A 23171-nucleotide genomic window follows, 5' to 3' on the forward strand; every position below is an offset into this window, starting at 1 on the left:
AAGAATTCTAAGGATGCATAGAATATGATATCACTTACCAATCTTGTCCACCAGGGCTGTAACTATTGATAAAGGAGACATCTTAGCGGAAGGAATTTTGGTGTGCATATAACAAATGAGAACTGTAGGGAAAGAGGAACAAAATTATCCCGCAGCATTTATAATTTACTCCTGAAATCTGTAAAACGTTTCATCTTGCTTTCAAGAACCAATTCTCAATACACCACTAGTGGTATTTTTCTAGAACAGACTTCTGTATACTGAAAAGATTTGGAGATGCCCTAATCTGACTGCTCTCTCAGTTTTAGATTCAGTGAGGAAACCAAACATCAAAGCTCAGGCCTGCCAAGGGGTTTGTCACCCCTCTACAGAGATACCGTGCCCAAATCAGAGTAAGAAATCACTAAAAAGATCCAGGGTTCCTTGGAAATTTGGCTGATCTTAGGATTATATGAGGAAAGTACAAGATGAACCTAAAACATCTTACTGCACCAGATAGTAAATGCCCAAACAATGAACAGCACACGTTGGGGAAAAAAATGACCTACAGAGTAGCTTAATAGGGACTGAGACAGTTCTGGGATGATTTGTACATAAAAATAGATGACAATAACATATTATAACCCATTCAACAAAATAGGAATCCCTGAGCTCACCGTGATCTAAAAATAATAAATTGAAGGTCTGATTGAGGGGCCAGTGCTGTGGCATAGTGGGTAAAACCACTGCCTGCAGTGCCAGCATCCCATATGGGCACCAGTTCAAGTCCCAGCTGCTCCACTTCCGATCCAGCTCTCTGCTATGGCCTGGGAAAGCAATAAAAGATGGCCCAGGTCCTTGGGCCCCTGCACCCACATGGGAGACCTGGAAGAAGCTCCAGGCTTCAGATCGGCACAGCTCTGGCTGTTGTGGCAATCTAGGGAGTGAACCAGCAGATGGAAGACCTCTCTCCCTCTCTCCACCCCTCCTCCTCTCTCTCCTTCTGCTTCTCCTTCTCTCCCTGTGTAACTCTTTCAAATAAATAAATACATCTTTTTTAAGAAAAAAAAAGTCTGATTGGGCTGGGAAAAGGAGGTGGTGGGACGGGAGTAGGGGAGGGAGAGCGGGTATGGGGGCAAGAACCACTATATTCCTAAAGCTGTAACTATGCAATTTGTATTCATTAAATAAAAGCCTTCTTTAAAAAAAAAAAGTCTGATAAGGAATGGGTTATTCTGGTAAGATCTAATGATACCTCCTTAAAGGGAAACAGAGTAAATTACTAGTAAAGAAGTCTGGGGCCAGGCTTTGGGCAGGCTTCTCTGGGAGCAAAGATGTCTATGGCTAGTGATTTCTACCTGCGCTACTATGTAGGGCACAAGGGCAAGTCTGGACAGGAGTTTCTGGAGTTCGAGTTTCGGCCGGACGGAAAGCTTAGATATGCCAACAATAGTAATTATAAAAATGATGTCATGACCAGAAAAAGAGGCTCATACGCACAAGAGTGTAATGGAAGAACTGAAGAGGATTACTGATGACAGTGAAATTTCAAAAGATGATGCCTGGTGACCTCCTCCTGACAGGGTTGGCCGACAGGAGCTTGAAATTGGTATTGGTGATGAACACATTTCTTTTACAACATCAAAAATAGGTTCTCTTATTGATGTAAATCAGTCAAAGGATCCTGAAGGCCTTCATGTATTTTACTATTTGGTACAGGATCTGAAATGTTTAGTTTTCAGTCTCGTTGGATTACACTTCAAGAGTAAACCAATTTAATTGCGTACTTTTGAAGCTGTTTATATATTTAATTGAGGGTGGATAAGGGAGGGTTTGGCATTACAATATTGGGATTTTTATGAATATGAAAAACCTTTTTTGTATATAAATTCAAAATAAGAAAATACACAAACAGGCTCAGTAGTTATCTTCACTTGGGTCCAAGTGGGCTGGACAGTTCCCTCACACATTAAATTCTGTAAATAAAAGCCATGTTTTGTTGAAATTTTTCTCCAAAAAAACATATTAAAGCCTGAAAAAAAAGAAGTCTGATGGAAAGTATTAAGCTTTTTTACTGTAACTTAATTTTTTTTAGCTTTTATTTAATGAATATAAATTTCCAAAGTACAGCTTATGGATTACAATGGCTTCCCCTCCCATAACGTCCCTCCCACCCGCAACCCTCCCCTTTCCCACTCCCTCTCCCCTTCCATTCACATCAAGATTTTCGATTCTCTTTATATACAGAAGATCAGTTTAGCATACATTAAGTAAAGATTTCAACAGTTTGCTCCCACACAGAAACAGAAAGTGGAAAATAATAGATGATTTTTTAAATAATGATGAAATCAGATCAGACCTATTGTCATGTTTAATCCCAGTGAGAGTCAAGTTGGGAATTGATACTTTTTTTTTTTTTACAGAAGATCAGTTTAGTATACATTAAGTAAAGATTTCAACAGTTTGCACCCCCATAGAAACACAAAATGAAATATACTGTTTGAGTACTCGTTATAGCATTAAATCTCAATGTACTGTAACTTAATTTTAAGATATGTTATCTCAAAAAATTTTTAAAAAAGGAGAAGGAAAGAGGGTGGGAAGGAAGGGAGGAAGGGAATATCATCATGTTCTTAAAAAGTTTATCTACATTCAATGGGGCCATCAAAGAAGGAGGTACCTTTCTCTGAAGGGAGGAGAGAACTTCCACTTTGACTATGACCCTGTCGGAATAAGATTGAAGTCGGCGAACTCAAAAGGCTTCCATAGCCTTGGCAACTCATGACTAGAGCCTAGGGAGATTACTGACACCATAAACAAGAGTGTCAATTTGTTAAGCCAACAACAGGAGTCACTGTGTACTTATTTCTCATGTGGGATCTGTCCTTAATGTGTTGTCCAATGTGAAGTAATGCTATAACTAGTACTGAAACAGTATTTTACACTTTGTGTTTCTGTGTGGGTGCAAACTGATGAAATCTTTACTTAATATATACTGAATCGATCTTCTGTATATAAAGAGAATCGAAAATGAACCTTGATGTGAATGGAATGGGAGAGGGAGCAGGAGATAGGAGGGGTGTGAGTGGGAGGGAAGTTATGGCGAGGGGGGGAGCCATTGTAATCCATAAACTGTACTTTGGAAATTTATATTTACTAAATAAAAAAATAAATTAAAAAAAAGACTAAAAAAAAAGTTTATCTACATTCAAATATTACGAGTAAACCAGGAAAAACACAAGTGCAAATCAGTATTACATAAAATTTCTTAACACAAAAGCGAAAAGGATATAAACTTCAAAATACATTGAGAATAAAGACAAAGAATATTCAACATATGAATAATAGTCCTTGTAGAAGAAAATTAAAAGGGAAATGTATAAGTATTAAACACTATACTTAAAAAAAGTATTCTTGAAAGAAAAATTGATGTCAGTGTCCAAAGAGCACAACTGAGAATATTTACTCCAAAATCCCAATGCTGAAAAAAATTTTAATAAAATTATTTAACCCTAAATGAAAAAGCAGAAGGCTTTATTCATCCAGACAAAAATCAAAAACAAACCCATGACTTTAAAAGCAAAAGAAAATCATAACACTTGTTTGTAACAGCATTGCCTTCTGCTGCAAGAAAGCATTGTAGCATATTTAAGATAATAAAGGAAAAAAAGTGAGCAAAAGATTTTACATCTAGCAAAATTTACAGTTCAATATAAGGCAAGAACTATTACTGAATGTAAAAAATGAAGAACTTGGCCAGCGCCACGGCTCAATAGGCTAATCCTCCGCCTTCAGCGCCGGCACCCCGGGTTCTAGTCCCAGTTGGGGCACCAGATTCTGTCCTGGTTGCTCCTCTTCCAGTCCAGCTCTCTGCTGTGGCCCAGGAAGGCAGTGGAGGATGGCCCAAGTGCTTGGGCCCTGCACCCGCATGGGAGACCAGGAGGAAGCAACTGCCTCCTGGCTTCGGATCAGCGTGGTGTGCCGGCCCCAGCAGCCATTGGAGGGTGAACCAACGGAAAAGGAAGACCTTTCTCTCTGTCTCTCTCACTGTCCACTCTGCCTGTCAAAAAAAAAAAAAAAAAAAAGAAGAAGAAGAAGAAGAAGAACTGTTGTTTTCAAAAGCCTTTCTAAGGACTCTTCAAAACAACAAACTTTAGAAAACCAGGAAGACTAGACAGATAAATGGATTGGTGGTGACCATCAAAACTAAGGCTGAGGGTTAAAAAAAAAAAAAGTACAGATATGATGCAACCATCAAAAATGGGAAGAGAATGGTGAATACACAGGCAAAAGTTTTTAAACTATTTTAGTAGCATTGGCAAAGTTTGTATTAGTTTTGTTATTCTCAAGATGTGGAATAAATGTAGAATTAAAAAATAAATGTCATCTGGTTTCCAGCAAGAAAAAAATAAATAAAAGTGTATCTACAGGGACTGGCACCATGGTGCAGTAGGTTAATCCTCTGCCTGTGGCACCGGTATCCCATATGGGCACTGGTTCTAGTCCCGGCTGCCCCTCTTCCAGTCCAGCTCTGTGCCGTGGCCTGGGAATGCAGTAGAGGATGGCCCAAGTGCTTGGGCCCCTGCACCCATGTGGGAGACCTGGAAGAGGCTTCTGGCTCCAGACTCCGGATCGGCGCAGCTCTGGCCAATGCAGCCATTTGGGGAGTGAGCCACAAGAAGGAAGACCTTTCTGTTTCTCCCTCTCATTGTATGTAACTCTCTCTCTCAAATAAATAAATAAAATCATTTTTTTTTAAAAGTGTATCTAAATGGGAAGTAGGATACACAGCAGACTCATAGAATGGCAGATGTCCTAAATAGCACTCTGGCCTCAGAATCAGCCCTTAAGGCATTCGGATCTGGCTGAAGAGCCCTTGAGAGTATTTTAGGCATGGAAAGCCAAGACACTCTGGAAAAAAAAAAAAAAAGAAGACCTAAATGAAAGATCTCCGCGAGTGAGATCCCAGTGGAAAGAACGGGGCCATCAAAGGAGGAGGTACCTTTCTCTGAAGGGAGGAGAGAACTTCCACTTTGACTATGACCCTGTCGGAATAAGATTGAAGTCGGCGAACTCAAAAGGCTTCCATAGCCTTGGCAACTCATGACTAGAGCCTAGGGAGATTACTGACGCCATAAACAAGAGTGTCAATTTGTTAAGTCAACAACAAGAGTCACTGTGTACTTACTCCTCATGTGGGATCTGTCCTTAATGTGTTGTCCAATGTGAAGTAATGCTATAACTAGTACTGAAACAGTATTTTACACTCTGTGTTTCTGTGTGGGTGCAAACTGTTGAAATCTTTACTTAATATATACTGAATCGATCTTCTGTATATAAAGATAATTGAAAATGAACCTTGATGTGAATGGAATGGGAGAGGGAGCGGGAGATGGGAGGGGTGCGAGTGGGAGGGAAGTTATGGGGGGAGCCATTGTAATCCATAAACTGTACTTTGGAAATTTATATTTAATAAATAAAAGTTTAAAAAAAGTGTATCTACAAATCACGCTGGATCTATTAAAAACTACTTTTAGGGCCAACGCCACAGCTCAATAGGCTAATCCTCCACCTAGCAGTGCCGGCACACTGGGTTCTAGTCCCGGTCGGGGCGCCGGATTCTGTCCCAGTTGCCCCCCTTCCAGGCCAGCTCTCTGCTATGGCCAGGGAGTACAGTGGAGGATGGCCCAAGTGCTTGGGCCCTACACCCCATGGGAGACCAGGAGAAGCACCTGGCTCCTGCCTTCGGATCAGTGCAGTGCGCCGGATGCGGCAGCCATTGGAGGGTGAACCAACGGCAAAGGAAGACCTTTTTCTCTGTCTCTCTCTCACTGTCCACTCTGCCTGTCAAAAAATGAAAAATACTGCTTTTAAAAAAGCTAGGGGCTGGAGCTATGGTTTAGTGGGTGAAGCCGCCACCTGTAGTGCTGGCATCCCATATGGGCACCGGTTCTAATCCCAGCTGCTCCACTTCTGATCCAACTCTTCTATGGCCTGGGAAGGCAGTGGAAGATGGCCCAAGTGCTTGGGCCCCTGCACCCGCGTGGGAGACCTGGAAGAAGCTCCTGGCTCCTGGTTTCAGATCGGCGCAGCTCCAGCCATTGTGGCCATCTGGGGAGTGAACCAGCAGATGGAAGACCTCTCTCTCTGCCTCTAACTCTCCTTTTCTATTTGTGTAACTCTGACTTTCAAATAAATAAATCTTCAAAAAAAAAACTAAAAAGAAAAAGAAAAGAAATTTAATGTTAAAAGGTCAAAAAAAAAATCAGTCCGGCACGCATCACCTTCATCAAGTAATCAAAGTTTACATCATCGATAATGGGACAAATCAAAATCATGCCACCACTTGATAGTGGTGCAATAATAATCCTATCCTTGATAGTATGCAATAAGACAAAAAGCATGGTTCTGGCTTGTTGGTATGCTTGTTTCTTTTGGATGTTGGGGACTGAGTTGCAGATGCTACCCCAAGACCAAGAGCTGACGTATGCCCTGCTCTCTTCCACTTGCTCCTCTTTTCCATTCCCAAAGTTAAAAACAAGAGAAAGAACAAAGCATCCCTCCTAGACATTCTTGTCAAACATGTATATCCTGGAGCTAATCATGAGGAAGCATCAGACAAGCCCAAGTAAGGGACAATCCACAAGAGTGGGCCTGGGGGCTGGGACTGTGGCATAGTGGGTAAGGCCACCACCTGCAGTGCTGGCATCCCATATGGGCACCGGTTCAAGTCCTAGCTGCTCCACTTCCGATCCAGCTCTCTGCTATGGCCTGGGAAAGCAGTAGAAGATGGCCCAAGTCCTTGGGCCCCTGCACCCACGTGGGAGAAGCTCCTGGCTCCTGGCTTCAGATCGGCTCAGTTCTGCCCATTGTGGCCATCTGGGGAGTGAACCAGTGGATGGAAGACCTCTCTCTCATCTGCCTCTGCCTCTCCATAAATCTTTCAAATAAATCTTAAAAAGAAAAAAAGAGTGGGCCTGGAACTTTCCTAAGCTCATGAAAGTCAAGGGAAGATTCATAAAGTAACACTGACATGACAACTAAATGCAACAAGTGATTTAGAACTGGATCTTTCTGCCATAAACGTCTATTAGCACAAGCTCAAGGGGATCTGAGGATTAGACAGTATAATGTATCGGTGTGAATTTCCCATTTTGATGGTTGTATTATAGTTATATGGAATAATGTCCTTGCTTGTGGGAAATTCACATTAAGATACTGGGGACCTGGCATTGTGGTATAACAGGTTAAGCAACTGCCTGCGACGCCGTACTCTGGCCCCTGACAACCACGTGCAAGACTCAGATGGAGTTCCAGGCTCCTGGCTTCAGAATCGCACAGCCCGAGCTGTTGTGGTCGTTTAGAGAGTGAACCAGCAGATTGAAGAGAGATTCATATTCATTCTCTGTCTCCCTCTCTCCCTCTGTCACTCTACGTTTCACATAAATAAAATCTTTTTTAAAAAGATATTTGGGAGTCATATGGTATTGTGTCAGCAGTTTATTCTCAGGTAATTCAGGGAAGAACAATTCTTTATAATATATTTTCAACTTATCTTCAAGATTATTTTCTTTTTTCTTTATTTGACAGGTAGAGTTACAGACAGTGAGAGAGAGAGACAGAGAGAAAGGTCTTCCATCCGTTGGTTCACTCCCTAAATGGCTGCTACGGCCAGCACTGTGCCAAACCAAAGCCAGGAGCCAGGTGCTTCCTCCTGGTCTCCCACACGGGTGCAGGCGCCCAAGCACTTGGGCCATCCTCCACTGCCTTCCCGGGCCACAGCAGAGAGCTGGACTGGAATAGGAGCAACCGGGACTAGAACCCAGCATCCATATGGGATGCCAGTGCCGCAGGTGGAGGATTAACCAAGTGAGCCATAGTGCCGGTCCCCAAGATTATTTTCTAAACATTATTAGAAAGCACGTACATTCAGATTATAACGCCATTAAAAACTGGAATCTACATTCATGAGAAATAAATTAGGACAATTCGAAGGTAGTAACACCCTTCTTCTAAGCTTTTAGAATAACTTCATCTGTACAGGGTAGGAATGAAATGGTCAGGGCCTGCACTGTGGCGCACTAGGTTAATCCTCCGCCTGTGGCGCTGGCATCCCATGTGGGCGCCAGCACCGGTCCTGGCTGCTCCACTTCCAATCCAGCTCTCTGCTGTGGCCTGGGAAAGCAGAAGATGGCCCAAGTGCTTGGGACCCTGCACCTGTGTGGGAGACCCAGAGGAAGCTCCTGGCTTTGGATTGCCTCAGCTCCAGCTGTTGCAGCCATTTGGGGAATGAACCAGAGGATGGAAGACCTCTCTCTGCCCTCTGCCCTCTGCCCTCTACCTCTCAAATAAATAAAATCTTAACAACAACAACAACAACAAAAAAAAAACAATGAAAAGGTCTTTTCATCACAGGAGCCAATACATACTGTATCTATTAGAAATACTAAAATACTATCAGTACCTCCTAAGCTGTCAAGGTCCTCAAGAATCCTGCCAAATCTGTGAAAGAGAGCACAAACTATTAGTTAAATCCAAGTCATGACGATTTTCTTTTAAAAATAAACACATGCTGAGGCACTGAAAATGTTCTATAATTGATTGCAGTGACGGCTGCATGTCTCTCTGAACACAGTAAACACCAGAAAGTTGTATATCTTAAACAGGCAAATTCTACAGTGTGTGAATTGCATCCTAAAAGTTGATTTAAAAATAAAAACTAAACACAAATAATACAAAACTAGTGCCACGTTACCTTACAGTGTTTTGAACAGTCAAGTATTTCTCTCGTAATTCAGGCTCGCTGCCCAAAGGCAAGAGAACTTCGATGTAGCTGTCCTTCATCCTCCTGGGCTGCAGGCCCTTCTGCGAGTCCGCCAGACAGCTGTGGAGGAGCTTTCTCTCCTCCATCGCTTTCACGTGGTCCCTGACACAAAGAACGCGAGCTTCAGACACACAGGAACGGTGCCCCCCCCAACTCGGGGACACCGTGAAAGGCGCAAAGAAAGGTCTGGACCGACTTCATCTCCTCTTCCCTCCTCCCTACCCAGCCGCCACTTGGTGAAACGGAACATTCCTGGTGACATTTCTTAGGCTTGTAGATAAGAATGGACTTAAAGTGATAGACTCGAATGAACCATCTATTTGCCCTCATCAAAAAGTTTACTCAGCGCCGTGGCGTTAGTAGGTTAAGCCTCCACCTGCAGTGCCAGCATCCCACATGGACACCGGTTCAAGTCCCAGCTGCTCCACTTGGATCCAGCTCCCTGCTGATGGCTTGGGAAAGCAGCGGAGGAGGGTCCAAGTGCTTGAGCCCCTGCACCCATGTGGGAGACGCAAAGAAGCTCCTGGCTCCTGGCTTTGGATTGGCCCAGCTCTGGCCATTGCAGCCATTTGGAGAATGAACTAGTGGATGGAAGACCTGTCTCTCCCTCTCTAATTCTGCCTGTTAAATAAATGAATTAATTTTAAAAAGTTTACTCAAAGAATAGCATAAGTGAAACCAAATTTGAAATACAGAGATGGATACATGGTATACACAAGAGATAAAGAACAGCAAGGCCACTCAACTCCACAGTCTTGTTTCTCATCTGGACTATTCTCAGAGTCCCTCTGCCTTCTCTGGGCTTCTCTCTGCCTTCAGTTGCAGGAAAGACAGAGGAGGAAAAATGAACTCTAGCTGAAGGAAGTATGGGAGGCAGAACAAAAGCCCAAGAGGAAGCGAACATGGAAAGAGGATGGGGCCAGCAATGCAGCTCAGCAGACTAAGCTGCCACCCGCAGAGCCGGCACATCACATGGGCTCTGCTTTGAGTCCCAACTGTTCCACTTCCGATCCAGCTCCCTGTTAATGCGCCTAGGAAAGCAGTGGAAGATCTGCACCCACGTGGGAGACCCACAGGAAGCTACTGGCTTTGGATTAGCCCAGCTCCAACCACTGGGTCCATCTTGTGAGTGAACCAGCAAATAGAAGATCTCTCTCCTCTGTCTCTCCCTCTCTTGCTGTAACTCTTTCAAATAAATAAATATTTAAAAAGAAAAGAGAAGACAAGAAGGGGAAAAAGAAGAGAGGATTAAGGTATAAGAGAGACAAAGGGACAAGGAATAAATTGTTGACATCATTCATTAAAATGTCTTTCTCACCTTAATCTTATTACATATTACTGACAGAAATGGTTAGCCGAAAAATATATAGGAGACAGTTACGAGTAAAATGGTACCAGGAATGAGGAATGTGAAACGTGGAATCTTCTCAAGAAAAACACCTTCTTTAAGTCAAGCTCACAACAAATCTCTGTAAGTCAAGCTCACACAAACAAGTTTGGGGGTGGGTGGGCAGTAACTGTCAACTATTCTAGGTTAAAGGAGACCACAAAATCAAAACCATCAGATGTACCATGCAATCCTTCATTGGATTTTAACTATTTTTTTTTAGCTTTGTGGTTTTTTTTAATGAGCATTTAAGATTTAATTTATTTATTTGAAAAGCAGAGTTATAGGTAGAGAGAGGGAGACAGAGAAAGAGGTCTTCCACGCTGGTTCACTCCCTAAAATGGCTGCAATGGCTTGAGCTGGGTCAATCTGAAGCCAGGAGCCAGGAGCTTCATCCGGGCCTCCCACACGGGTGCAGGGGCCCAAGGACTTGGGCCATCCTCCACTGCTTTCCCAGGCCATAGCAGAGAGCTGGATCGGAAGTGGAGCAGCCTGGTCTCAAACCAGTGCCCATATGCGATGCTGGCATCACAGGCGGAGGCTTTACCCACTATGCCACAGCACCGGCCCCCATTAATGATTTTTAAAAAACCCTAAAGGACATTTTGGGAATGGTTGAGGAAATCTGAATATAGATGAGCATTACATTTACTATTAGGGAATTACTGTCAATTGTGTTACATAAGACAATGTCTTATTTGTTGGAGATAATGAAAGCTGATTATGTTATGTAAGAGAACGTATTTACTTATTGGAGATGCATGCTTCAGTCAATGTCATCTTATCTATAATTTCCCTAGAAATGGTTTCGCTAATGTATGCATGTTGGCAAAATTTGGCAAAATGTTAACAATTAAATCCAGGTGGTGAGTACATAAGTATTCTTTCAAGTTTTCAGTAAGTTTTTCCATATAAATAACTTAAAAGGACCAGTGTCGTGACCCAGTGTACCAAGCTCCTGTCAGTGACACTGGCATCCCATATCAGAGCGCTGGTTCGAATCCTAGTTGCTCTGCTTCTGATCCAGCTCCCTGCCATGTACCTGGGGAAACAACAGAAGATGCCCCAACTACTTGGGCCCTTGTACCCTGTGGGAGACTCAGATGGCCCCTGGTTTCAGCCTGCCCCACCCCTTGCTATTGCAGGCATCTGGGGAGTGAATTAGCAAACAGAAGATTTCTCTCTCTCTCTCTCTCTTGCTCGCTCTCTCTCTGCATATATGTGTGTGTGTCTTTCTCTAACACTGTCTTTCAAACACATAAATCTTTTACAAATTATTTTCCATATTTTAAAAAAAGGACTTAAAAATAAGTCATTAATTTCCGTACCAACAATAGAAAAATTTATGTCATGATCATTTGTGCTTTTGTTTTCATTCATTTTAGCCTCAAAATTCTAGGCACAAAGAAGGATATGATCTCACTTTACAGTAGGGAAATACTGAGAGACAGTGAAAGGTAACATAGGACACCTGGTTAATTGTGAATGGACAAGAAACAATAGAGGGGTCAAGTTGTAAAAATAGAAAAACCAGGAGACTTGGATTCCAATCCCAATCCCTGACACCAAATAGTTTAATCTGAGAGTTTGTTTCATCATGTGTAAAAAAAAAAAAAAAAAGGAATAGGAACAGATGCCATAAGCATGTCACCGATTTCTTTATGAGGTTCAGTGAGGTAATGCATCTGGATGTCCCTGGATAAGCACACAGTATCTGTAAGTCCCACTGTTTTCTAATAATGATACAACTGCTGAGTACATTACAATACTGATCTTTTCCTCCAAAGAACTTAATCCATCTTCAAACACAGGGCTCCCCGTCAACTGAATCTAAACACAGCCTAACATAAAACACCTTGGGGAAGAAAGAACAAACACCAGCATACATACCTCCAGTTTGTGGATACTCCTACAATCTCCCGCAACTTATCTCGAACTGAAACAAAAATAAAAGGTTACTCCATCAAACAGAGAACTATGAAGGCACTTCAAAAAGTTCACGGACACAAAATTTAAAATATGAACTTTGGTGCCAAAATTTTTTTGAAATCTATGTATCACTTCCTCAGAATATACATTTTTTACATACTATGAAAAAACTTTTTGCATCAAAAAAAATTTTGGCACCAATAGAAATGCATAAATTCCATTTTTCCATGAACTTTTAAAGTATCTTCGTATGAGACCTGGATTGTGGCAATGAGCTCAAGAACTGTGAAAAGTGATTCATGCACTCAAAAGATCTTAAGACCCAAGATTCTCCATTTAATGCCACAATAAATGGCTCAGGGAAGGGATCAGCCTCTACTCTTGAAAACCTGAAACAACTACACTACCAGCCTAGTGCAGAAAAGAACACCTCTGTGCCAGTCACTGGGGGTTATGTAAACAAAAAAAAAAGGAACTTCAATTATTCACCCACTGGGGCTTTATCAGTGGCAGTAGAAGAAGCCCTTTATGATGCAGAAATTACAAACAGGATCCCTCCTACCTTAATTTTTTTCTTCTCACAGGAAGTAGATCAAATTACTTGGTATAGAAACTAATATTCATTTCCAAACCTGAGTCTGATTTCTTATATATTTATAACTATCCTCCTTGTTAGAAAAGTTTAAGGCAGAAAAATGAAGCAAAGACTTAGCTCAAGAAAAGAATGCTATATAATTTTAATTAATGCCCATTGCCCAAAAGTACAAGAATGAATTAGCTTAAAATAAAACTCAAGCACTTAAAAGTCGATACTAATTACCATACACACCATGATTCACATGTATAGATGAACATGCTATATGAATAGAAGGAAAATCAATTAGATAATAGTAATTCGAAACTAAAAAACCAAATCTATAGTACCTCAAATGTGTTTAATTCATGTGTTTCTACTATCATTTCAAAATAGATATTCCAGTTATAGGAAATATAGTCATCCTTGGTCTTTCAATAGCTAACTGATCAGGGCTGGTGCTGTGGAGTAGCAGGAAAAGCCATCGCCTGCAGCTCTGGCATTCCATTTGAGTGCTGGTTTAAGTCCCAGCTGTTCCACTTCCAATCCAGCTCTCTGCTAATGCACCTGGGAAAGCAGCTGAAGATGGCCCAAATGCTTGGGCCTCTGTACCCATGTGAGAGACCTGAAGAAGCTCCTCGCTGCTGGCTTCAGCCTGGCCCAATCCTGGCCGTAGTGGCCATCTTGGGAGTAAACCACCATAGTGAAGATCTCTGTCTCTCCTTCTCACTGTGACACTTTCAAACAAATAGATCTTTAAAAAAAACTGATCCAAAAACCAAATAGAGTTAGACTAACAAGCATTTTATATGGCTACATAATAAATCTGCACACACAATAAATTTGGTGCATACTCTAACTACAAATAAATCACAAAAAGTTACAAAATTGACCCATTAGTAAATTTATATCATTTCTGATCTTTTTTCCTCATGAGTTTAAAGATTTTGGGGGCTGGCATTGTGGCCACCACCTGCAATGCTGGCACACCACATTAGCACCAGTTCAAGTCCTGGCTGCTCCATTTTTTTTAAGGTTTATTTATTTATTTGAAAGTCAGAGTTAAAGAGAAGGAGAGGCAGAGGGGCCTGTACTGTGGCATAGCGGGTAAAGCTGCTGCCTGCAGTGCTGGCATCCCATATGAGCACTGGTTCGAGTCCCGCCTGCTACACTTCTGATCCGGCTCTCTGCTATGGCCTGAAAAAGCAGTAGAAGATGGCCCAAGTTCTTGGGCCCCCGCACTCTCGTAGGAAGATCTGGAGCAAAGCTCCTGGCTTCGGAGCGGCATAGCTGCAGCCATCGCAGCCAACTGGGGAGTGAACCAGCGGATGGAAGACCTCTCTCTCTCTCTGCCTCTCCTTCTGTGTAACTCTGACTTTCAAATAAATAAATAAATCTTAAATAAAAAAAGAGGAGAGGCAGAGAGAGAGAGGTCTTCTATTCACTGATTCACTCCCCAATTGGCCACAATAGCCAGAGCTGCACTGATCCAAAGCCAGGAGCTTTTTCTGGGTCTCCCACATGGGTGCAGGGGCCCAAGGACTTGGGCCATCTTCTACTGCTTTTCCAGGCCACAGCAGAGAGCTGGATCTGAAGTGGTGCAGCCAGGACTCAAACCGGCGCCCATAAGGGACGCCAGCACTACAGGTGGCTTTATCCGGTACACCACAGCACCAGACCCAGCTGCTCCACTTCTGATCCAGCTCTCTGGTAATGTGCCTGGGAAAGCAACAGACCAGATGGTGTTCCTGACTTCAGCCTGACCCTGGCCCAGCCCCAGTTATTGTGGCCATTTGCAGAGTGAACCAGCAGATGGAAGACAGCTATCTCTCTCTCTCCCCATTTCCCTCTCCCTATATAAATTTTTTGAAAGGCAGAGTTATTTTAAAAATTTATTTGTTGAAATTATGAGCAACAGACTTCATTAAATAAAAGAACGGAAAAAAAGTACCCTAAACAGTACACCAATTACTGGTGCTCCGTGACATAAAAAATGATTATTACCAGTTTGGTCATTATACAGAGAGTGGCAGGTGCCTTCCAAGAAGGAATTTTTTTTTTTTTTGACAGGCAGAGTGGACAGTGAGAGAGAGAGACAGAGAGAAAGGTCTTCCTTTGCCGTTGGTTCACCCTCCAATGGCCGCTGCGGCCGGCGCACCGCACTGATCCAATGGCAGGAGCAATGAGCCAGGTGCTTTTCCTGGTCTCCCATGGGGTGCAGGGCCCAAGCACCTGGGCCATCCTCCACTGCACTCCCTGGCCACAGCAGAGGGCTGGCCTGGAAGAGGGGCAACCGGGACAGAATCCGGCGCCCCGACCGGGACTAGAACCCGGTGTGCCGGCGCCGCTAGGCGGAGGATTAGCCTAGTGAGCCGCAGCGCCGGCCCCAAGAAGGAATTTTAAACTTCATTTACATATACATGAGTAAATACACATACCCATATATTAATTTGGATCCTTGAAAGGTCACTCTTTTAATTATAGTTAATACTCCCATATTAATAAAAGCAATCCACAGTTTGCATATATCAATATCAGTAACTGAAATGAACTCCAATTAAGCATGGATAGAGTCCCTCTAAGAAAACTATGGACTAGGAGCATTTGGCTGGTACGACCAACAGGCCCATCACCAGAGATCTCTTTCTGCCATCCCTTCAGCACCCACACACAGGAAGTAGAAACCACGTAAAAGAGCTTAGTCCCCAAGGCTCCAAGGACCAGGAGCTCAAATTCTGAATGTGATTTCTACTCAAAGTGATTATGCAGCTACCCTGGTCATTTTATAAATGAGATGTTTATACAACTTCCAGCTTTCATATGTTTGCTTCTTCAGCTTACACTATCATTCTATAACACATCTCCCAAAAATTACAACAGTTTGTCACCACGTGGACATAAGAGAGAAAACCCATGCTTGCCTTCACGAATGTGGAAGATTCCCTGCTTCCTGGGGTCCTGAGAGCCTTGAGTCAGCCCTCTGCCAGGAGGAAGCAGCCCCTTGCTCAAGGCGCCAAGCCTATAAAACAAGATGAAACACACTTAGAAGAGGTTCCAGAGCGTCTTCCTTGACAGCTCCGAAGACGCCGCCTCCTCCCAGAGCATGTGGTTACACCACAGTGTCAGGCTTCGCAAGTGTACGTATGTCTGCATACGAGGTTAGTCCACAGTCTTCTCTCCAACTCAACATTTCTTGCCAGCAGAGACCGATTAAGTAATTATCTACAAAGTAAATGAAAGATGGCAAACAGGTTTAATGGATTGATTCTTGCTCTATTTTACCAGCTACGGAAGCCCTGAATCGATTTGGTAAACAACTAAGCAAATTAATTATGAACATTTATTTTGTTCTTGATTATCACACCGTATTTCCTGAATAAACAAGATAAGTGCAATTATAACTGATTCAACTTTGAACATTGAACTAGCCATTCCCAGACTCAAAGAATTTATTGGACTTAAGTAGAAATTTCCAAGATCTCCAACAGAATAAAACAGAAGTTATTTATCCAAATCTAACTGATTCTCCCACAATAAATTGTTTACATTGATTTGTGTTCACTATTGTTTAACTGTTGGCTCCCAAAAACACATTATCATATCGCTGTAACACACATGTATATCGGATTAAAGACTGACTGGTGAGGCACAGCTGAAGAAGGCAAGGCATTGAAGGTCACCAACCACACATGCTGCCTGCCACTCCTCCTAGCTCCAATCTCTCATCAATTCTCACTACTTAATACAGGGATAAGTTATGATTAACCAAAAATTTAAAAAGGAAAAGTGTATTTTTAATTTTCTTTAGGGCTCCAACTATCATATAAAAATTTCTCCTGAATAAAAGCATTCAGGCAAAAATATTTTGAAATCTACATGTAGGGGCCAGCGCTGTGGTATATGGTATATGGGTGCTTGTTCAAGTCCTGGCTGCTCCACTTCAATCCAAGTCCCTGCTAATGCGCCTGGGAAAACAGTGGAAGATAACCCAAGCCCCTGCACTCATGTGGGAGACCAGAAAAAGCTACTGGGTTCGGCCTGACCCTGCCCTGGCCATTGCAGCCTATGGGGAGTAAACCAGCAGATGGAAGATTTCTTTCTCCTTCTTATCTCTGCCTTTCAAATAAATAAATGAATCTTTTAAAAAAATGTAGTCTTGACAGCACATGTGTGCTGCTACAACAAATCCTTGACTTTCATCAAGTCAACTAGTCTAGTAGCAAAGAACAGAAATAGGAGCGTGCATTTCCTGGTCAAGTCTAGATAGAACCCAATTCCTTTAATTGCCCCCCCCAACACACACACACACGTGCACATGTAAGTTGCTCTTTTCACATTCTCAGGCTACCTCCCTTATGGGGAAGGCCTTCAAAAAGTTCAAGAAAATGCATATTATGAAAAATTATGCATGGATTTCAAAGTCTCTGTACCAAAATAAATTATAATTCCACGTTTCCATGAACTTTTTGAGGTTACCCTTTTATATACAGTCATTTGTGGCATGATGTTTTGGTCCATGAAAGACTGCATATACACTTGTCACCAAGACGGCGCCAAAGGCGAAGAAGGAAGCTCCTGCCCCTCCTCAAGTCGAAGCCAAAGCGAAGGCCTTGAAGGCCAAGAAGGCAACGCTGAAAGGCGTCCACAGCCACAAGAAAAAGCAGCTCCGCACATCGCCCATGTTCCAGCAGCCCAAGACACTGCGCCTCCGACGGCAGCCCAAATACCCTCGGAAGAGCGCCCCCAGGAGCAACAAGCTTGACCACTATGCCATCAGCAAGTTCCCCGGACCACTGAGTCGGCCATGAAGACAGAAGACAACAACACGCTGGTGTTCATTGTGGATGTCAAGGCCAACAAGCACCAGATCAGACAAGCTGTGAAGAAACTCTATGACACTGATGTGGCCAAAGTCAACACCTGATCAGCCCTGACCGAGAGAAGAAGGCGTGTGTGTGCTGGCTCCTGACTACGATGCTCTGGACGCTGCCAACAAAATTGGGATCATCTGAACGGAGTCCAGCTGGCTCATTCTAAATATGTTTTTCACCATAAAAAAAAGACTGCATACACAATGGTATCCCCATAATATTATACTGGAGCTAAAATTTTCCTATCACCCAGTGAAGGAATAAATGAAAAAGAGGCAAAAGGAAAGATAAATGCATAAGAACCCCCAAGAAAATTCAGTGAAATGGTACAGAAGTTCCAGCAGACCTCAATCAGCTCCTTAAAGGGTTTTAGAACATGGACCCCAACACAGAAAGGTTTTCATTAACAAAGAATGTTCATAGTGCATTATCTGTTTATAAGCAAATCCACGATGAAAAAAAAGAAACAAACCATGCAAATCACCAGGTATTTCTGAAAAGAATGACACTTTCTCAAGTGGGGACTCAGGTCCCTGGGGAGGTGTCCAGAAGCTAGCGTTGCTATCACAGGTGATACCCGTTCCAGGCCTGTTCCTGCCCCCAAGGCCTTCCAGTGGGACAAGACGTGCAAGTGCAAGACCCTGCTGAAGATGATCCTGACTCTGTGTAGCCCTAGGCTAGCGTGTGTGTGTTCATTTTTTTTAAATATTAAACATTTAACATTTTTCTTTTAAAAACGTTAATTTATTTTCATCTACTTGAAAGGCAGAGCAAAACAAATGTCCACAACAACCAGGGGTGAGCCAGGGCGAAGCCAGGAGCCTGGAACTCTATCCGGGTTTCCAATATGGGTGGCAGAGGGCCAAGCCCTTGAACCACTATCTGCTCCCTCCAGGGATGCATTAGCAGGAAGGTGGGTCAGAAGCAGAGTAGCCAGAACTCAAACAAGCATTGTGATATGGGATGCAGCCATCCCAAGAGTCTGCTTAACCCAGCGTGCCACAATACTCAGTCCTTAGTTTTTAACAGAAAAGTCAAAGTAACGATTAAATTTTTTTTTATTTTTTTAAGGTTGATTTATTTGAAAATCAGAGTTACAGAGAGAGGAGAGGCGGGGTGGGGGTGTCTTCCATCGGCTGGTTCACTCCCCAGCTGGCTGCAATGGCTGGAGCTGCACTGATCTGAAGCCAGGAGCTTCCTCTGGGTCTCCCACGCAGGTGCAGGGGCCCAAACACTTGGGCCATCTTCCACTCCTTTCCCAGGCCATAGCAGAGAGCTGGATCAGAAGTGGAGCAGCCAGGTCTTGAGCAGGCCCCCATATGGGATGCCGGCACTTCAGACCAGGCGTTAACCCACTGTGCCACAGCGCCGACCCCACATATCAAGTATTTTCAAAACAGAAGTCTACAGGGGCCAGTGCTGTGAGTCAGTGGGGTAAGTCACCGCCTGCAATACCAGCATTCCAAATGGGCACCAGGTCAAGTCCCTGCTGCTATGCACATGGGAAAGCAGCAACAGATGGCTAAGTACTTGGGCCCCTGCCATGTGGGAAACCAAGATGGAGTTCCAGGCTCCTGGCTTCGGCTTGGCCCAGCCCCAGTCACTGTAATCATTTTGGAGAGTAAATCAACAGACAGAAGATCAATCTCTCTCAGTAACTCCGAATTTCAAATAAATAAATGAAATCTTTTGTTTTTTATTAAAAGCACAGAGTAATATATAAAGAAAATATTCTGTACAGTTGTATAATGTATTTGTGTTTTAAGCTAAGTATTTATAGTTCAAAAGTCTACAAAATTTACAAGTTTATAAAGTAAAAAAAGTTATAGTTGGAGGCCGGCGCTGTGATGTAGTGGGTATAGCTGTGTCTGCAATGCCAGCATCCTATATGGACGCCAGTTCAAGTCCTAGCTGCTCCATTTCTAGTCGAACTCCTTGCTAATGGCCTGAGAAAAGCAGTGGAAGATGGCCAAGAGCTTGGAGACCTGAAGGAAGCTCCTGGCTTCAGCCTGGTCCAGCCCTGACTATAGTAGCCATCTGCGGAGTTAACCAGTGGATGGATGATCTTTGTCTCTGTCTCTCTCTCTCTTTCAAATAAATAACCTTTGTAAAAAAAAAAAAAGTTACAGTCAGCTAAGGTTTATTACTGAAGAAATAAAAAATGTTTTGAAATTAGTGTAACCTAAGCGCATCGTTAACATCCTTGGCCTTCCCCTTCACTTGCCACCGACTAACTGCCCAGAGCAGCTTCTAGTCCTGCAAGCTCCACTCATGGTAAGCACCCTGTACAGGTGCACCGTTTTTTTAATCTTTATAGTTTGTTCTACTGTACCTTTTCTGTGTTTAGATAAATCCCATTGCATCCCAGCTGCCTGTAGTATTCAGCATAGTAGCATGCTGTACAGACTTGTAACCTAGGGGCAAACATACCATGTGGCCTAGGTGCATGGTAGGTTTGTTTAGATCTCTGTTTATATCACAAAGAAATCACCTAACTGTCCATTTCTCAAAACATATGCTCATCCTTGAGTGCTGCGTGATTGCAGATGGAGCACCTGGGTGAAGAGACGGGAGAATGGTTTCATCAACACCTCAGTACCTGGGGGTTAGCGGCGTATCCCCTTACAGCTCTCAGGGGTCTCACATCAAAACTTCTAGGTCTTTAGAAGAACCGTTAAGCGGCCTTGGGGACACTCAGCCCCCAGGACCCCATGACTGAACGTTTCCATTAACAAGAGACCTAGGAGCCCAACCTCTTCATGGTCTGCTTGCAGATTCACACAAGTCACGTGGAGGTATGAAAAGAAATGTCTCGGCTTCATCTTGAGTCCCAATATGAAAAAGTTTTCATGACAGTAACAGGCAGTGCCACTCATATGCCCCACCCCCCCACCCCACCCCCCACCCCCGTCTAAGGCAATACCTCAATTTTCAATTTAGAGACTAAATGAACTCAGGTGCCTCTTGTGAGTCTGGGAAAAAAAAGCTGTGAAGGTTGCCCACTCATCAACCTAATCCTTACACAGTGTCTGTATTCATGTGTGAACTTTCACTAGACACTGCCACAGCACGTTTCAGGTTCCATGGACTCGTGAGCAAAGCACTCAGGGCTCTCAGGGTTTAGTGCAAAGGAGAGCCTCCAAACTGAGGGAGGTCAGTTCCTCCCAGATTTCAGAATCAGACCATGGAGGCTGTGGGAGGCCTTTCACAATACAGCCAATGCAAACTAAAGTCGACTGAGCTCCTTCTTGCAATGACTTTCAGCCTGTCTTCGAATAATGTAGCAAAGCTTTGTTCTTTTAAAGTGCTGTCTGTAAGCAAGAGAAAGGGAAATTCAGAGAACCCTTTCAACAGATAGCAAGGACTCTAGGAACCGTGGGGGAGAGAAAGATACACAGAAATAGAAATATAGACACAGATAGAATGTGGAGGGAGAGCGCAGAGAGACCCAAGGGCAAGAGAACTGGCGGGATCAATGTGGATCGGAACTCTGCGCTACACCGAGGGTAGGGGGTTAGAGGCAAGGAAGGCCCACTGGCAGTAGATGCCTCCAGAAACTGGAACAGGTGTAGCACCCTGAGACCCAGCCAAGAAGAACGAACTTGGAAAGGCAGAAGTGCGGGGAGGGGCATGCGTGGAGGACAGCGACACAGCTCTGGAGTCTAAAGCCATCAGTCCTTAATTGTGCCAGCTGGGAAGATTACAGACCAAGTGGTCCAATTAAAACACCACCACCCCCTTTACAAAGGCCTTGCTACTCATTAAAGGAAAAGTTTCAAATTAGCACCAGAAACCTAGTCACACAGACCCTAAAGGCCCTGACAACCAAAACATACCCTGCAATCTCTACCCAAGTTACAACACATTGAGGTTAGATTCCAAGTGGGTCAAGTGCTAAACCCTAAAAGTGTTCTCTGAAGAAAGGCAAAGACGGGAGCGGTCTGGTGGGACTGCAAATACGAGCTTTCTGCCCAGGCGCTACCCCACAATCGTCTCCAACCACGTCGCCGATGAGCAAAGAGAAAGGAATTTCAGGGAACACCCAGCTTCCTCCCCTAAAAGTGAGGCTTTACTCTGCAGATCAAACCCGGGGCTAGACGTCTCTAAGGTGGAGTGGGGTGCCCCGCCCTAAGCCGACAGACCAGTGTCAGGGCGGGTTCGCAGTGGGCGGGCGCCCTTTACCCCGAAAACTCAAATGCCCACGGCGTGAGTTCAGCGCGCCCCTGCCCGCTTCTTCCGCCTCAGCCCGCTCCCAGCAGAGACGGAGGACGTAACCGCCCTTGGACAGCGTCCTACGAGGTCCTCCCACGCCCTGCTACCTACCGCAATGCCGCCCGCCTCATCGCGCCAAGCCGCGGTGCCAACTGCTGGAGAACGCGCCCCACGCGCCGGTCAACAAAGGGTAAGTGGAGCGATAAAGATGCACGCCAGCGAACGCGAACACGAGATGGAACCTCGCTCCCCACGACCACGCCCTTACGGGAGGGCGGGGCCACGCTGCACGGGGGCGGAGCCGCTCTTCCTGAGATGGGAGGGGTGGGTTGTCCGGTGGGCGGGGCTTCCCCTCCTGGGGCGGGGCCACGCTGAGAGCGGGCGGGGCCACGCTGAGAGCGGGCGGGGCCACGCTGAGAGCGGGCGGGGCCACGGAGGAGTCGCGATTCCGGGGGCGGGGCCGCTCTTGAGGGTGAACGAGTTGTCAGGAGGGAGGGGCTGCTCCTCCGGGGCGGGGCCACTCTGAGCCTGGCAGTCCCTGGCCGTTCATTGGCTGGAACCTGAGTCCGCCTCTGCGCAGTTTCCCCGCTCAATCAGCTGCGTAGGGCCTATTGCCCACCCTAGAACCGGCCTATCTCCGCCGTTGTAGAGTAAATGACCCACGCAGAACCAGCAGGGCGTGATTTGGAAGCTAGGCGCGAGTCAGCCCTGTACATTTTGTCTCCGTTATTCTTAATCCCTGTGGCTCAGCTCCCAGTCTGGTTCTTGCCCTTAGTTGCACGTTGGAATCTCCTGGGCAGCTTTCCAAAATACTGCTGCCAAGGCCCCCCTCCGGAAATTCTGATTTAATTAGTCATGGGTGCAGTTGTCGGAAAGTGCCCAAGGTGATGCTAGTGTAAGCAAACGTTGCGAACCACTGACCTAATGAGAAAAAACTTCCTCTTCTGTTGTCGGCCTGCCCCCTGCTGGACATCTTGGCTGACCCAGAGAGCCTCAAGGCCAGAGTAGATGATTTCATTTGGAGACCTGATTCTCTGAGCGGTTTGCATTGAGCCAGGCACAATTACAGAGAATGCAAAAGAAAACCAAGACAAAAATCCCTTCCCTTGGATGACGAGGGGCTTACTCTATAGTGAAGGAAAACAAATCAGCAATTTCAAAAGTGGTGAAGAGACTTAAAGAGAGAACAAAACTAGTTACTAGAATGAAAAGGTGGTCTTCTGAGACTACAAGGGGACTTAAGTTCCTGGAAAATAAAATTTAAAGATATGTTTATTTTGGTGCAAAAAAATTTTGAAATCCATACATACTTTTTTCATAATATACATTTTCCATGAACTTCGTAAAGACTCCTCAAATATAACAGCCTTTTTTTTTTTTTACAGGCAGAATTAG

The 23171-nt window shown here is 44.3% G+C and overlaps 1 protein-coding gene and 1 pseudogene across 2 annotated transcripts in view; one reads left to right on the plus strand and one right to left on the minus strand.

Moving 5' to 3' along the window:
- Window positions 1–22068, minus strand: part of ACOT9 (acyl-CoA thioesterase 9) — a 39678-nt gene extending 17610 nt beyond the window's left edge. Inside the window, exons 1-6 of one of the 2 annotated variants that reach the window (XM_070067191.1) lie at window positions 21888–22068; window positions 15615–15712; window positions 12081–12126; window positions 8735–8905; window positions 8444–8481; window positions 39–122 (exon numbers count right to left, since the gene is read on the minus strand). In XM_070067191.1, the coding sequence (XP_069923292.1) occupies window positions 39–122; window positions 8444–8481; window positions 8735–8905; window positions 12081–12126; window positions 15615–15712; window positions 21888–21907 (457 nt within the window). In that variant the 5' untranslated portion in view covers window positions 21908–22068. Of the gene's footprint in view, window positions 1–38; window positions 123–8443; window positions 8482–8734; window positions 8906–12080; window positions 12127–15614; window positions 15916–21887 lie in introns of both variants that reach the window. The other variant, XM_070067192.1, reaches the window with a different exon arrangement.
- Window positions 1213–1853, plus strand: LOC100346916 (protein mago nashi homolog 2 pseudogene; annotated as a pseudogene).
- Window positions 22069–23171: the final 1103 nt, after the last annotated feature.

This window comes from Oryctolagus cuniculus, chromosome X, assembly GCF_964237555.1.
Source record: "Oryctolagus cuniculus chromosome X, mOryCun1.1, whole genome shotgun sequence".
NCBI lineage: Eukaryota > Metazoa > Chordata > Mammalia > Lagomorpha > Leporidae > Oryctolagus > Oryctolagus cuniculus.